This window comes from Myxine glutinosa, chromosome 6, assembly GCF_964187855.1.
Source record: "Myxine glutinosa chromosome 6, kmMyxGlut1.1, whole genome shotgun sequence".
Lineage (NCBI taxonomy): Eukaryota > Metazoa > Chordata > Myxini > Myxiniformes > Myxinidae > Myxine > Myxine glutinosa.
This window is the reverse complement of record NC_136266.1, coordinates 98,379,823-98,396,253: the sequence shown is the minus strand read 5'-3', so window position 1 is coordinate 98,396,253 and position 16,431 is coordinate 98,379,823. Positions and strand designations below refer to the sequence as shown.

Below are 16,431 nucleotides of genomic sequence, written 5' to 3'. Positions count from 1 at the left end.
ATTCCCAATCCACAATCAATTCCCTATGATTAAGATGGCCATCTTATATGTGGGTGTCCCCGTGAGTACTCACGACCCCCTTTTGGTCTCGGTCCCGCACAATGTCTCTGGGCCCCTCCTGACCAAGATGATGGTCGGCGTCGCCGCACTCGGGCGGTTGAACGAACCCCGGGTGGACGTGTTTCCACCGGGCAGGTATCGTACCCGGCACCCCGGCTGCAGCCCCTCGTGGCCACGCGAAGCGGGTACGGGAAAGCAAGCCAAAAGCCCCACGCCGCTTGCAAGGCGTGTTAGGCCCCAACGGGCGACCCGTACGCGTCTTTTTAGACGGTGTCGCGAACGGTGCCAAACGCTGGGTCGGTGCACGGCCACACGACAGTTTGACGTCCACCGGGCAGGTATCCGTCCCGGTAACTCCTCTCGCCAGACGGGCTCGGGAACGCCGCTCGGGAACGCCGCTTTTCCACACGGCTCAATCAATCCCACCTTTCGTCGGAGCGGGGCGAGGAAAAAGAATACTCGTCCTTTTTCTTCCTCGTGTCTTTTTTCTTCCGTTTCCGGTCACTTCCGTTTCCGGACACTTTGCAGAAGGGCTCCTGACCCTCCAACCACAACAACCCTTAATCTATTACACATGGATAAGCAAAGACCTGAATGGTAATTCACATACATTCACATAAATATGTATTAGCAGCCTGATGTTTTGTTGGATGATCCCTGTTTATGAGCAGCCTGATGTTTTGTTGGATGATCTCAGTTTGTGAGCAGCCTGATGTTTTGTTGGATGATCCCTGTTTATGAGCAGCCTTATGTTTTGTTGGATGATCCCTGTTTATGAGCAGCCTGATGTTTTGTTGGATGATCCCTGTTTATGAGCAGCATGATGTTTTGTTGGATGATCCCTGTTTATGAGCAGCATGATGTTTTGTTGGATGATTCCTGGTTATGAGCAGCCTGATGTTTTGTTGGATGATCCCTGTTATGAGCAGCCTGATGTTTTGTTGGATGATCCCTGTTTATGAGCAGCATGATGTTTTGTTGGATGATCCCTGTTTGTGAGCAGCCTGATGTTTTGTTGGATGATCCCTGTTTGTGAGCAGCCTGATGTTTTGGTGGATGATCCCTGTTTATGAGCAGCCTGATGTTTTGTTGGATGATCCCTGTTTGTGAGCAGCCTGATGTTTTGTTGGATGATCTCTGTTTGTGAGCATCCTGATGTTTTGTTGGATGATCCCTGTTTGTGAGCAGCCTGATGTTTTGTTGGATGATCCCTGTTTGTGAGCAGCCTGATGTTTTGTTGGATGATCCCTGTTTGTGAGCAGCCTGATGTTTTGTTGGATGATCCCTGTTTGTGAGCAGCCTGATGTTTTGTTGGATGATCTCTGTTTGTGAGCAGCCTGATGTTTTGTTGGATGATCCCTGTTTGTTAGCAGACTGATGTTTTGTTGGATGATCTCAGTTTGTGAGCAGCATGATGTTTTGTTGGATGATCCCTGTTTGTGAGCAGCCTTATGTTTTGTTGGATGATCTCTGTTTTTGAGCAGCATGATGTTTTGTTGGATGATCCCTGTTTATGAGCAGCATGATGTTTTGTTGGATGATCCTTGTTTGTGAGCAGCCTGATGTTTTGTTGGATGATCCCTGTTTGTGAGCAGCCTGATGTTTTGTTGGATGATCCCTGTTTATGAGCAGCATGATGTTTTGTTGGATGATCCTTGTTTGTGAGCAGTCTAATGTTTTGTTGGATGATCCCTGTTTGTGCGCAGCATGATGTTTTGTTGGATGATCCTTGTTTGTGAGCAGCCTGATGTTTTGTTGATGATCCCTGTTTGTGAGCAGCATGATGTTTTGTTGGATGATCCCTGTTTGTGAGCAGCGTGATGTTTTGTTGGATGATCCCTGTTTGTGAGCAGTGTGATGTTTTGTTGGATGATCCCTGTTTGTGAGCAGCGTGATGTTTGTGAGCAGCGTGATGTTTTGTTGGATGATCCCTGTTTGTGAGCAGCGTGATGTTTTGTTGGATGATCCCTGTTTGTGAGCAGCCTGATGTTTTGTTGGATGATACCTGTTTGTGAGCAGCATGATGTTTTGTTGATGATCCTTGTTTGTGAGCAGCCTGATGTTTTGTTGATGATCCCTGTTTGTGAGCAGCATGACGTTTTGTTGATGATCCCTGTTTGTGAGCAGCATGATGTTTTGTTGGATGATCCCTGTTTGTGAGCAGCCTGATGTTTTGTTGATGATCCCTGTTTGTGAGCAGCATGATGTTTTGTTGGATGATCCCTGTTTGTGAGCAGCATGATGTTTTGTTGGATGATCCCTGTTTGTGAGCAGCCTGATGTTTTGTTGGATGATCCCTGTTTATGAGCAGCATGATGTTTTGTTGGACGATCCCTGTTTATGAGCAGCATGATGTTTTGTTGGATGATCCCTGTTTGTGAGCAGTCTGATGTTTTGTTGGATGATCCCTGTTTGTGCGCAGCCTGATTTTTTGTTGGATGATCCCTGTTTGTGAGCAGCCTGATGTTTTGTTGGATGATCCCTGTTTGTGAGCAGCGTGATGTTTTGTTGATGATCCCTGTTTGTGAGCAGTCTGATGTTTTGTTGGATGATCCTTGTTAATGAGCAGCTTGATGTTTTGTTGGATGATCCCTGTTTGTGAGCAGCATGATGTTTTGTTGATGATCCTTGTTTGTGAGCAGCCTGATGTTTTGTTGGATGATCCCTGTTTATGAGCAGCATGATGTTTTTTTGGACATCCCTGTTTATGAGCAGCATGACGTTTTGTTGGATGATCCCTGTTTGTGAGCAGCCTGATGTTTTGTTGATGATCCCTGTTTGTGAGCAGCATGATGTTTTGATGATGATCCCTGTTTATGAGCAGTATGATGTTTTGTTGAATGATCCCTGTTTGTGAGCAGCATGATGTTTTGTTGGATGATCTTTGTTTATGAGCAGCATGATGTTTTGTTGGATGATCTCTGTTTGTGAGCAGCATGATGTTTTGTTGGATGATCTCTGTTTGTGAGCAGCATGATGTTTTGTTGGATGTTCCCTGTTTGTGAGCAGCCTGATGTTTTGTTGGATGATCCCTGTTCATGAGCAGCATGATGTTTTTTTGGACATCCCTGTTTATGAGCAGCATGATGTTTTGTTGGATGATCCCTGTTTGTGAGCAGTCTGATGTTTTGTTGGATTATCCCTGTTTGTGCGCAGCCTGATGTTTTGTTGGATGATCCCTGTTTATGAGCAGCATGATGTTTTGTTGGATGCTCCCTGTTTGTGAGCAGCCTGATGTTTTGTTGGATGATCCCTGTTTATGAGCAGCATGATGTTTTGTTGGACGATCCCTGTTTATGAGCAGCATGATGTTTTGTTGGATGATCCCTGTTTGTGAGCAGCCTGATGTTTTGTTGGACGATCCCTGTTTATGAGCAGCATGATGTTTTGTTGGATGATCCCTGTTTGTGAGCAGCCTGATGTTTTGTTGGATGATCCCTGTTTATGAGCAGCATGATGTTTTGTTGGATGATCCCTGTTTATGAGCAGCCTGATGTTTTGTTGGATGATCCCTGTTTGTGAGCAGCGTGAGGTTTTGTTGGATGATCCCTGTTTATGAGCAGCATGATGTTTTGTTGGACGATCCCTGTTTATGAGCAGCATGATGTTTTGTTGGATGATCCCTGTTTGTGAGCAGTCTGATGTTTTGTTGGATGATCCCTGTTTATGAGCAGCGTGATGTTTTGTTGGATGATCCCTGTTTGTGAGCAGCCTGATGTTTTGTTGGATGATGCTTGTTTGTGCACAGCCTGATGTTTTGTTGGATGATCCCTGTTTGTGAGCAGCCTGATGTTTTGTTGGATGATCCCTGTTTGTGCACCGCCTTATGTTTTGTTGGATGATCCCTGTTTATGAGCAGCATGATGTTTTGTTGGATGATCCTTGTTTATGAGCAGCATGATGTTTTGTTGGATTATCCCTTTTTGTGAGCAGCATGATGTTTTGTTGGATGATCCTTGTTTATGAGCAGCATGGTGTTTTGTTGGATGATCCTTGTTTGTGAGCAGCATGATGTTTTTTTGGATGATCCCTGTTTGTGAGCAGCATGATGTTTTGTTGGATGATCCCTGTTTGTGAGCAGCGTGATGTTTTGTTGGATTATCCCTTTTGTGAGCAGCATGATGTTTTGTTGGATGATCCCTGTTTGTGAGCAGCATGATGTTTTGTTGGATGATCCCTGTTTGTGAGCAGCATGATGTTTTGTTGGATTATCCCTTTTTGTGAGCAGCATGATGTTTTGTTGGATTATCCGTTTTTGTGAGCAGCCTGATGTTTTGTTGGATGATCTCTGTTTGTGAGCAGCATTGGTGTGCCACCATTTGTTGAAATGCAACCAATTTTTCTCATTTTCCACCGAGTTGTTGACTGTTTTCTGCCTTCGAGACCCTTTCTCACAAACATTCCATCATCGCATGGCAATGCCATTTGGCTTTTCTGGGGTCACATTGTGTCTTATGGGCCAATATTTAATACCGAAGTGTGGGAAGATTACAAAGGTATTGAGGCTAGGGTATTTGTATGACCCCGAGAGACAAAAGCTCATGTTGGCTTCTGTAAAGCCAGATTGACCGTCACTTCTACTATGATCTTTCACCTGCCCACTGATCCATAATGCTTGGGCTATTGCTGTTTCAGGTGTGGTTGAAAAGCTAGCACTTTGTCTCAGTCCGAATGGATGTGGGTCAGAGGTTCTGTGGAGAGCAGTAAATGGCTAATGAGCCATGTAATTAAACAAGAAAACCCAATGCATGTACCAAAAACCGAACTCATTAAAACATCATGGGCACGGATATTAATATGCAAACCAGGTTGCACGAATCGGCAGGAAGCTGCCACAATAGCTTTCCGTAAAAGGCCACAATGTTTTGTAGGTTGGTATTTTCTCACCATTATCTGTAATAGATCTTGCTAAAGGTGACAAGGTAACTATGGATATCTGATGGGTTTTTCGCTCTTCCATTTCTCAGATATGCCATGTCTGCTTCTGATAAGCCAAAGGGTGTGGGGGTTTAAACCATACAGTTGATTGGTCAAAGCCTCAACACCTTTATAAAAATCGCACCCATGTCCGAAGGAAGCGGTTCTATTTGGCATTTTAAATATGAAATAGGTAAAGCCTAGAAACTAACGAAACCCTTGAGAACTCCTTAGAATTACCCTTTAGAATTACTCATAAGTATTACCCTTTAGAACCCTTTTGGTTCTTAGAAATGTGGTGGTTCTTCATTTTTTGACGGACCGATGGATGGATCGAAGGAAGGACATGGACAAATATTGATGCAGCTTCACCACTTCAAAATGTTATTTTGTTTATATTGTTGGGGAAAAATTTCATCCTGCGGCCAAGCATGTGTGTTGTGTGTACAGCAGGGATGTTGGGTATGCTTTGGTAAATGCAAATTGATGTAGAAATAGGAGAAATGCACAACACAATACATGTATTGCCTGATAAATTTAATCATACAGTCACTTGAAAAAGTAAGTACACCCCTTGTAAAGTTTTGACTTTTTCAACATATTTCAACATACAGCTATTTGATCTTCATTTCAACAATATTGATAGATAAAGGTGATATAACATAACAAATATCATGAAACATTTACATTTTGTAGTCCATTTTATGGTGTAGTAGTCCAGATGTAGTCCAGATGGTGGTGAACAGCTGTTTTAAAGACCTGGAGGGAGGAGTCGGATTGAAGAGAGTGAAAGAGTTTGTTCCAGAGTCAGGAGAAAAGAGGACTGAAGGAGTGAAGGTGCGCAGAGAGTAAGTACACCAGTCCATTTTTTAGTCCATTGTATAATTTAAATAAATATAAATGCAAATTTCGCATGTGGAAAAAGTAAGTACACCCCTACATTTATCACAACTTCAAATACCTAAAATTAGAATCAGGTGCACCAGCTCAGGTGCAAATGATTAGAACATCGTTCAAGAGGATCTTGGAGGAACCTGTCTTATTTAAACCTCAGACATTTCGTTTGGTTTGCTCTTTGTTGTTGAAGTGTGTGGCGTCACCATGCCTAGATCAAAAGAGCTCTCTGAGGCCTTCAGAAAGAAGGTTATAGATGCCTACGAGTCTGGGGAGGGATTAAAAAAAGATCTCCAAACAATTTGAAATCAATCATTCGACTGTCCGGAAGTTCATCCACAAGTGGAGAAGATTCCAAACAACTGCCAACTTGTTCAGGCCAGGCCGCCCCAGCAGGTTCAGCCCGAGAGCAGACCGCAAGATGCTGAAAGAAGTCTCTAAGAACCCCAGAATGTCATCACGGGACCTACAGGTAGCTCTTGCCACTGTTGATGTCAAAGTGCACGAGTCTACCATGAGAAAGAGGCTGCACAAATTTGATCTACATGGGAGGTGTGCCAGGAGGAAACCTTTGCTGTCCAGAAAGAACATCTGGGCAAGACTAAAGTTTGCCAATGAACACCTAGGCAAAGACCAGCACTTCTGGAACAATGTGCTCTGGACAGATGAGTCAAAGGTAGAGCTATTTGGCCACAGTACCAGAAGACATGTTTGGCGAAAACCAAAGACAGCATTTGACCACAAGAACCTAATACCAACTGTAAAGCATGGTGGTGGAAATATTATGGTTTGGGGCAGCTTTGCTGCATCAGGGCCTGGGCAGCTCACCATCACAGAATCAACTATGAATTCTTCATTGTACCAGAGGGTGCTTGAGGATAATGTGAGGCCATCTGTCGGAAAGTTGAAGCTCAACCGAAGGTGGACCTTGAACATGACAATGATCCTAAGCATACCAGTAAATCCACCAAGGAATGGCTGAAAAGAAAGAAATGGAGGGTTCTGGAATGGCCAAGTCAAGGCCCGGATCTAAATCCCATCGAGATGTTGTGGGGGATTTGAAACGAGCTGTGCATGCAAGAAACCCCTCAAACATCGCACAGCTGCAAGAATTCTGCATGGAGGAGTGGGCAAAAATTTCTCCCAGTCGATGTCGGAGACTGGTAGACAGTTATAAGAAACGCCTACTTAAGGTTGGTTCTGCCAAAGGGGGCAATACCACCTACTAGAGCCAAGGGTGTACTTACTTTTTCCACAAGCGAAGTTTGCATTTATGTTTATTTAAATTATACAATGGACTACAAAATGTAAATGTTTCATGATATTTGTTATATTATATCACCTTTATCTATCAATATTGTTGAAATGAAGATCAAATAGCTGTATGTTGAAATATGTCGAAAAAGTCAAAACTTTACATGGGGTGTACTTACTTTTTCACGTGACTGTATATTATGGTTTTCTCAGGCTATTCTATAATGATAATTGATGGATTTAATTGCTTTCCTTGTTTTTCAGCCTTGTGTTTTTTTGTTTTTTTTGGTATTAATTTTGTGTTATCGAAGAGATGGGACAAAGTATTAATTTTTAGTCGCAGGTCTACATGAGCTTTGCCTTGCTGTTGTTGTTGATGTTGTTGATGTTGTTGTTGAGGTTCTTGTTGTGGTTCGATTTTTTTAATGTCCACCCATTGTTCAGACAGCTTCTGGACCACACCCACTTATGTCGCTTGACTCCACCCACCATAGTACCGAGACAAAATTATATGGCTGCTACCTTATTTCCTTGTGGGCCTAACACATTAGGCCTAATGGCCTCTGCTGATTATACACTTTCCAGTTTTGTTGCATCAGATTTCCAATGGCTTTGTTTTGAGTCGAGTGTTATTGACCATAAGGGACTTTAGCATGGAAGGAAAAGCCAAAAGTTTTAGCATAGACCCCAAAAAATCTGATCATATGTCGATAAATTGTCAGGTTTAATCAAGGCCGTCAGAACATACGGTACGTCAGAATGCATGGTGAGGTGTCGAGTTGATTTTATTAATGACACATTAAATGTGTTTCCCAATCGTGATGCTCATCTTTTAAGCATGCTTTAAATGTGTGTTTCCCATTCGGCCTGTGAACGGATTTTGTCGCATGTTGTGACCACAGTGCAGTCATTTTTGTTCCAAGATTGAATGCTAACTATGTATAGGATATTACCTGCTAAATCTCAATTTTTAAAATGGACTGTGTATTCTCATGACTTTACTTAAACTATGTTGAGTTTGGTGCGTCTCTCCATCGACTCGACAGGCAAACCAACGTGATTTGGAGATGGAGCGGCGGTTACGTAAAGATCTGCACAGAACTAAAGCCCTGCTTGCTGACGCACAGATGATGGTTGAACACCTGCAGGAGAAGACCACCAACAAGAAAGAGATCGCTCAGCTCCGTGGACAGGTTGGTCGTCGTCTCTCCTTAGTTTGAGGAAGTTATGACAAATGTTTTGATGCTTTTGTGTTTAGTATTCTGCACCTGCCCACTGAGCCGATGATTAGGTGAGCTGTTTTCATCCAGTTGGGGCAATTCAATCACAACTAATCGGATGATGTGTCCAGTGAGTCTATGTAGTGGACATCAGTTGACAATATTGATCAATCATCTTTGCACCAATTTATTTGAACATATGTTTGACACTACAAAACTTTAAAATACAAGAAAACACACATGACATAATAAGAATAACTGAAGCGTTTCATACTAAAGGTGTTGCCCTGACCCCTGTCCATGGTATGTCTGCAAATGGTGAGTCCTTGGCTTTGGGGGAACCCCATCCTCCTCCCCCCCCCCCCCCCCCCCCCAAGGTATTTGTGCAAAGGGTGAGTCATCGCTCTCAACTCTGCCCCAGCCAACCGGAGCCAGAGGTAGTGGTGATTGGGTCAACCAATGGGTGTTCAGATTACCAATTACTTCATGCCTGATGAGCCAATCGGTGTTGATCTTACATGGCCATGCTTATATATACACACTCTTTCACTTCCTTCCTTCTCTTGCTGTGATTTACTTTGAGGAGTAGGCACGAAAAGCTTTGGTTAATCTTATTATGTCTTGTTTGTTTTCTTGTATTTTACAAATTTATTTGTAGAAACAGTTATATTTTTCAGACAAAATCCAGGCATTGCCTGCTAAAAGTAATCTGCTTGAATAAGAATTTTTTTTGAACTGCATGATGGGAGTTTAAGACAAACTTGGGTAAATTATGGTGTAACTTGTACACCCAGCTGCTTTGGGTTGTGTGAGACATGACAATTTCACGCATGCACATGCGGTTTTGATATCGAGGCTTTAATCAGATGTTTTGAGAACTACAAACAAGACAAGTGCATCATTCTTCAATAAGAAATCGCTGATGTTACATATCCTATTAACAGAAACCTATTCAGTATAGACGTTACCTCTTTACCTTACCTAAAAACCTACTCGGAAAACCTATTTGGTAAACCTGTATGGACCTCAAACATCCGGGGCCTTAACTCAAACCTGACTAATCTCTCCATTCAGGTTGCTTCTGGCAAACCAGACTTGATCTGCTGAACAGAAACTTTCCTCCTTCAAGATATCTCTGATTCCTTCGTATCCCTCCCTGGTTACTCCCTCCTCAGTACGATAGACCTGAGCCTCGTCCTGGTGATGGAGTTGCTATCTTTATTAAAAACTCTCTTCCTCACTCTCCTTGCACTGCCCTCTCTCCACCCCACCCCCAGGAGTACCTCTGGCTACGGCTTCCCCTCCGCTCCCACCTTTTGTTCATATGTGTGTTGTACCATTCACCAAACAGTGATGACTCCATTTACAACTAGCTGTCCAACAACATGGACCAACTTCTATCCACTAATTCCAACTCTCTCTTCCTCATATGTGGTGATTTTCAATTGTCATCATGCAAGTTGGCTGGGTGTGGGTACCTCTCTCACCAGCCATGGCACCTCAGAATAGGACTTCTGCGACTCATTGGGACTGACACAATCTGTCAATTTCCTCATGCGGATCTCAGCAAATGGTACATCATCTCTGCTAGACTTGGTTATGACGAACTTCCCTGCAAATGTCTGCTGTTCTTCTTCTCCAATCGGTTCATCTGATCATTTGCTTGTTAAAGTGGACATCTCTCTGGCCATTCTCAGAGAGCCTCCTCAGCGCCGACGAGTCTGGCATTTCACTCAGGCTGACTGGCATGGTCTTCAAGCAGCCATCAATCATCTGGACTGGTCTCCCATCTCTACCGCCTCTGACATCAACACTTCCTGGGAATTCTTCCAAAGTAAATTGCTCTCTCTCATTCACAGATTTATCCCATCTCGTCTTCAGTTGTCTTACCCTTCCTCCCGTCCATGGTACACTGAATCTTGTGGCGAGGCAGTTGCCCTGAAACAACTTGCCTTTGCCTCATGTAAGGCAAATCCAACGGAAGGCAATCTCAGTTCCTTTCACTAAGCTTGGAACAAGTGTGTGTCTACCCTCAGGAGAGCCATCAAACAATATCTTTCTACTCTCAAGACCGAAATGTCAAACCTGTCTCCCTCCTCCAAATCCTGGTGGTGTCTGATCAAGTCTGTTTCTGGTGTTTGTTCCCCTTCTATGTCCTCCCTTATTCAAACGGCTACACAGCTGATACTGCACATGAAAAAGCCGAATGCCTCAACTCTGTGTTTGCTTCAAAATCTTGTGTCCCAAACCCATCACTCTCTGTACCCACCTTACCCAGTCGAACCCAGCTGCTCCAAAACAGTGACCAAACAGTGATGACTGTGCTTCTCTCCTGACAAGGTGGAGAGTTTCTGTCAGACCTCGACTCTAATTCTGCAAATGGACCAGACGGCATCAGCCCACGGGTCCTAAAATCCTGCTCTGCTGCTCTATCCCACCCTCTCTCTGTACTATTCACCCTCTTTTGCTCAAGGTCATCTGCCATCTGCTTGGAAATCAGCCAAAGTTAATGATGCTTTCATATGATCAATTTTTATACTAAATGGTGAGAGATAAAAAATATTGTGACTATCTTTTGGAAGGCCTTTTTTTTGGAAAGAATACTTCAAAATTGATTAATGTGGAAAAGTAAATACCATGGATATATATGTTTTGCTAGGTTATATAATACCATGGTGATTATAGAGGAACAAATGAGGTGGGAATTGTGATGGTTTGGTTAATGGTCAACTTAAGACATTTCCTGAGGCTAGCAAATGCAGATATTTGTTGCAAGTTTAAAATGACCTGAATTACTTGTTTGCTTGTGTCAATGTTTAGATTGCCGTATTGTAATCTTCAGCTTCCAATTTCTGATTTCCATGCTCAGCTTGAGGAGGCAGAGACAACAGTTGCAATGTCAAGCAAGGCACGGCGGGCGATGGAGCAAGAAAGAGATGAGCTCCTGGAACAAACCGATGAGTTAACCAAGACCAAGACCTTGGTGGGTTTGCTGGCAGTGGAACCGTGTGGAGCGTAGTAATAGAACATCCCTATTTTAATTGGTACACTTGATGCTGTGCTGGTTAAGCCCACAGTACCCGTGGTCTTATTATTTGTGTGGGTGATGTGCTCCAGCAGGCAGAGGAATGCTTAATGGCTAAAAACTTTCCAGGTTGTGGCATTAAGATTCTGCAAATTGGTTATCTATCCTTAGAATTATGCTTGGTAAGGCAGAAAAAAATAAAACCAGCTGGTGAGCTGGGGGGTTAAAGTTCATGTAAAATACATGATTTGCCACTTTTATCATTACGATGGATTTGGAAAGCAAATACACCAATTGGCTGCTGTTTGTAACATCTCCAGAAGTAATAGATGTAATTGTTGAATTGCACCATCCTACACTATTTTTCTTTTGAAATGTTGGAAAATATACAATGCTTACCTTATGAAAACGAGAATCTTGCAATATATACCTTCGCCACAAAAGGTGGCTGGACGTTTTGTTTTCCCCTGTCTGTTTGTTTTTGTTTGATTGTTTGATGTCTTTGAATAGGACATCTTAAAAATTGTGGACGGATTCGGACGAAATTTGGTGGAGTGCTTGGGTATGTGTCATGGACGAAATGATTAGATTTTGGTGAAGATTCGAAACCGGATCCGGGTCAGATAAATTTTTTAAATTGATTCTTCACCATTGAGTGATAGGGTTAAAACCGATATATAGCAGGATATCTCAAAGTTATGGACGGATTTGGACGAAGCTTGGTGGACAAGTTGGGTAAATGACAAGAATAAGCCGATTAGATTTTGGTTCAGGTCCGGATCCTGAAATGACCTATCAGAGGGATACAAAACGTAAACCTGGTGGAGCCTAGTGGAGGGATGCTCTCTACTGAATGCCGTTCTCGTTTAATTTGTAGTTGTGACTTTCTGAGGTTTGCTGTACTTTTTATGCTTCTGCCGACTAAGTCGCCGGAAGCATTATGTTTCTGGGTTTTCCGTCCGGCTGTCTGACCGTGCGTCTGTGATAGGTTTTCCTTACCACGATAACTTAATAACGGCTGAAAGGATCCAAGTCAAACTTGGAACAGGCATGGAAAATTATGTAAAGATGAACTTATTAGATTTTGTGGTCAAGGTCAAAAGTCAGAGGTCATGTTAAGTACAAATTATGTTACCGTGCCAACTTGTGAACCAGTAATGGGAATGAGATTTTGAGCAAACTTAGTACAAGTATATACAGACTTGGCATTTAATATGGAATATTTTTTTTGTGGGGGTGAACTTACTTTTCAAGATGACTTAGAACCAAAAGTTCATTGGAATTATGTTGAAATTATTCTAGATTTTGTTAATGTGATCTTTAAAAGAAACAAAAACACATTTGACATTTCGAAGCAAATAAATTGATCCTTGAAAGTGATGTAAACTGATATCGAACTCAATTCACGGACAGTACTGTGTTAAACTTCTGTACGTTTTCCAGAAGTATCTCTTTATTTTGCACATTAGCCAATTTTTTTTTCAACAAAAACAAAAGCTAAATTATTACTGGGATTATGGACAGTAAAATTACAGTTCAGTACTTCGTGTAACCCCCACGAGCATTCAGGAGAGCACGTACACTTCGAGGCATGCTGTTCACGAGATTTGCCAAGGTTTGGACAGGAATCGCTTGCCATGCAGTTACAATAGCCTGCTACAATTCATGCACAGAGGTCGGCTGCTGGTCCAAGTTGTCGATTTGACGCGTTAATTCTGCCCACAAGTTCTCTATCGGATTCATATCCGGGGACATGGCAGGCCACTCCATATGCTCTACACCACGGTCAGCAAGAAAGTGTTGGATCATGCGAGCACGATGAGGCCGTGCATTGTCATCTTGGAAGACAAAGTTTCCTCGAAAGGCTGCACGAGCAAATGGAAGCAATGTTTCTTCCAGAATGACCCTGTACTTGAACTGGTTGAGGTTTCCATTCAGAACAACCAGGTCAGTTTTGCCCCCTGCATGAAAAGCAGCCCAAACGGTCACCCCACCACCTCCAGCTTGGACTCTTGGCACTATACAATCTTCGTTGTGGGCTTCATGCACTTGTCTGCGCACTCGGACGCGGCCATCTTGACGATAGACCAGAAATCTAGACATGTCACTGAAGATCACGTGATTCCAGTGTCCTGGCTGCCATTGACGGTGCTCTCGGGCCCACTGCAATCGGCGCTGGCTGTGTTGTCTGGTCAGGCGTGGCTTTCTCAGGGGACGCCTGGCACGATAGCCTGCTTGAACCAGTCGTTGGTTGACTAGCCTTCTGGATACAGGCACATTTGTCAGTTGCTGCCACTCAGCCCTAAGCCGATTAGCTGACTTGGTACGGCCATTGCAGACTAACCGGTGCAGCTGGCGATCATCTCTCCTTGTGGTTCTGCGTGGACGTCCTGGCCTCGGTATTGGAGTAGGGACACCCCTCTGAGCATTTCGTTTCAGGATCTTTGACACCTGACCTTGAGTGATGCCATACTGCCGAGCAATAGCACGCTGTTTCATGCCAGAATTTCGTAAAACCACCACTCCATGACAAACAGCATTGTCAAGTTGACGGACCATCTCCAGAGGAAGCGGCAATAACTTTTGTAGACGTGCAGCAGTTGTTTTCCACTAATACAGAACGCAACAACCCTTATATACCCAATTGTGAAGCCAATTGTCAAATGTACCTGTCCTTACATTTTGTCACGCCACCTGTGATATAATCCTGTTATTGACTTCTTGCTGCGAAAGACAATCAGTGACATGGTTCTTTCAACAAAGACATCACCAAAGGGTAAAAGAAACTCACCAGATTGATATATTGAGTTCAGAAAGTAAACCCAAGTCAAGAAAAAAAAAAATTCCATATTAAATGCCAAGTCTGTATTATGATGCAAAGATGCACTGATTTGATTTTTGCATCAAAGATCAGAGGCCATGTCAGGTAAAAATGTGGTACTTCGGAACATCAGAAGAGATTTAAATCAGACTTGGTACAATTATGTATAATGATGTAGTAATGTGGGTGGAGGCATATTGGTTGATGTTGTGATGTCAGAGTACCGTTCTACTTTATTATTAGTCCTGTACCGTTTTCACTGGAGGGGACTATAGGTTTGCTCTCCGTCTGTCCGTCTGTCCATCGCACTGGTGGTTTTTCAGACTTTTTCTCATACCCTTTGACATATTTAACTGAAAGTTGTGTTATGGGCCTGAAGCACACCAAGCCAAGCCTTCAATCACACTGTCTTTATTTATGGATTATCACACGAAAATTTCTTCCCACACATAAAACCAAGACGAGAGAAAAGAGGGAAAACCCCAAATAGGCCAGTCCAAGAGTAGGCTGGTCCAAGAGTCAGCAGGTCCAAGAGTAGGCAGGTCCAAGAGTAGGCCGATCCAAGAGTAGGCCGGTCCAAGAGTAGGCCGGTCCAAGAGTAGGCCGGTCCAAGAGTAGGCCGGTCCAAGAGTAGGCCGGTCCAAGAGTAGGCAGGTCCAAGAGTAGGCAGGTCCAAGAGTAGGCAGGTCCAAGAGTAGGCCGGTCCGAGAGTAGGCCGGTCCGAGAGTATGCAGGTCCGAGAGTAGGCCGGTCCAAGAGTAGGCAGGTCCAAGAATAGGCCCCGTAGTAGGCCCCACGGCAGGCCCAACAGTAGGCCCCAAGGCAGGCCCAACAATAGGCCCCAGGGTAGGCCCCACAGCAGGCCCAAGGGTAGGCCCCAAGGCAGGTCCAGTGGTAGGCCCCAGTGCAGGCCCAGCACAAGAGGGTAGGAGTAGGCAAGTCCACGAGTAAGCCCCAAGGCAGGCCCCAGTGGTAGGCCCCAGTGCAGGCCCAGCACAAGAGGGTAGGAATAGGCAAGTCCACGAGTAGGCCACAGTGGTAGGCCCCAGTGCAGGCCCAGCACAAGAGGGCAGGAGTAGGCAAGTCCATGAGTAGGCCCCAAGGCAGGCCCCAGTGGTAGGCAGCAAGAGTTCGATCAATGTCACCCTTCAGGTAGGGAGATTGCAGCTGGACACTCCACAACCCCCGAAAAAGCACTCTGCCATAAGCCCTCCTCCAAAATGTCCACTCACTCCTCTGAATCACCTTCCTGGCCACTCCCCTGCCCCATAGCCAATCATAGGCTTTATACACATGGACCAAACCACTTGGTCTAACTCACAGGGAGGTGTGGGGGGAAGGAAGAAGAAAAAGGTCACAAACCGAAACACCTCCTCCCCTTAAAGAAGAAAACATTACCCCAAGAAAAGTTTTCTTTTACAAAGGCAGGATAAACAGTGCAAGCATAAACTTAACCCAGCATAAACAGTGCAATAAACAAACAGCCATCTCTCCGACCCAGTAGGGACCGCTAAACTTCGCCAATAGTGGCTCCCCAGGCAGAGGTAGTGAAACTAGCACTTTGTCTCCAGGCCTAAAATTACGAGCTGTCGTATTCAGGTCAAAACGGGCCTTCATTACTCGCTGGGGTACTTTCAAATGGTCCTTGGCGACATTGCAGGCGGTGGTAAGTCTTTCCCGGAAAGTACCTACATAGTCCCGAAGGTTAGTGTTCTCCGTCTCTTCGAGGAATCTCTCTTTCACTACTGGGGAAACACAAACCCTATTGCCAGCCAAATCATTTCCCAATACGAAACTAATACCCTCTATGGGGAGAGTGGGGACTATTCCTACCATCACGGGTCCTGTGACCAAATCAGACTTCAAGTTCACCCTATGTAAGGGGACTGGGACATAACGACCTGCAATGCCCTGGATTAAGGCACTCGCTTTCCCCGAACTACTCAAAGTCAATGGTAAAATGGTAGACAACATCAATGACTGGGCGGCCCCAGTATCCCTCAGAATAACTACGGACTTGACTTTCCCGTCCCAAGACACTTGGCCCTTTGACACAAAGGGTTTATAATGGTCCTGTACGGGGCTCGGAAGGTCCGCAGTATACTCAGCCTTAACTGGAAGGGCACGATCCCTGTGGCTGTCCACTTTGGTTCGAACTAATGCAATATGTCTAACGGAGTCTCCCTGCTTCTCCTCCCTTTGCAATTTCCAACAATTCGACTTCAGATGTCCCCTCTGTT

At 44.2% G+C, this 16,431-nt stretch overlaps 1 protein-coding gene across 5 annotated transcripts in view; it reads left to right on the top strand.

Moving 5' to 3' along the window:
• The window catches only part of MYO18A (myosin XVIIIA), a 377,134-nt gene that overhangs the window by 203,858 nt on the left and 156,845 nt on the right, over positions 1-16,431 (top strand). For all 5 annotated transcript variants that reach the window (XM_078780216.1, XM_078780215.1, XM_078780213.1 and 2 more), the window contains 2 exons: positions 8,172-8,318; positions 11,215-11,328. In XM_078780216.1, coding sequence (XP_078636342.1) covers positions 8,172-8,318; positions 11,215-11,328 — 261 coding nt within the window. The remainder of the gene's footprint in view (positions 1-8,171; positions 8,319-11,214; positions 11,329-16,431) is intronic.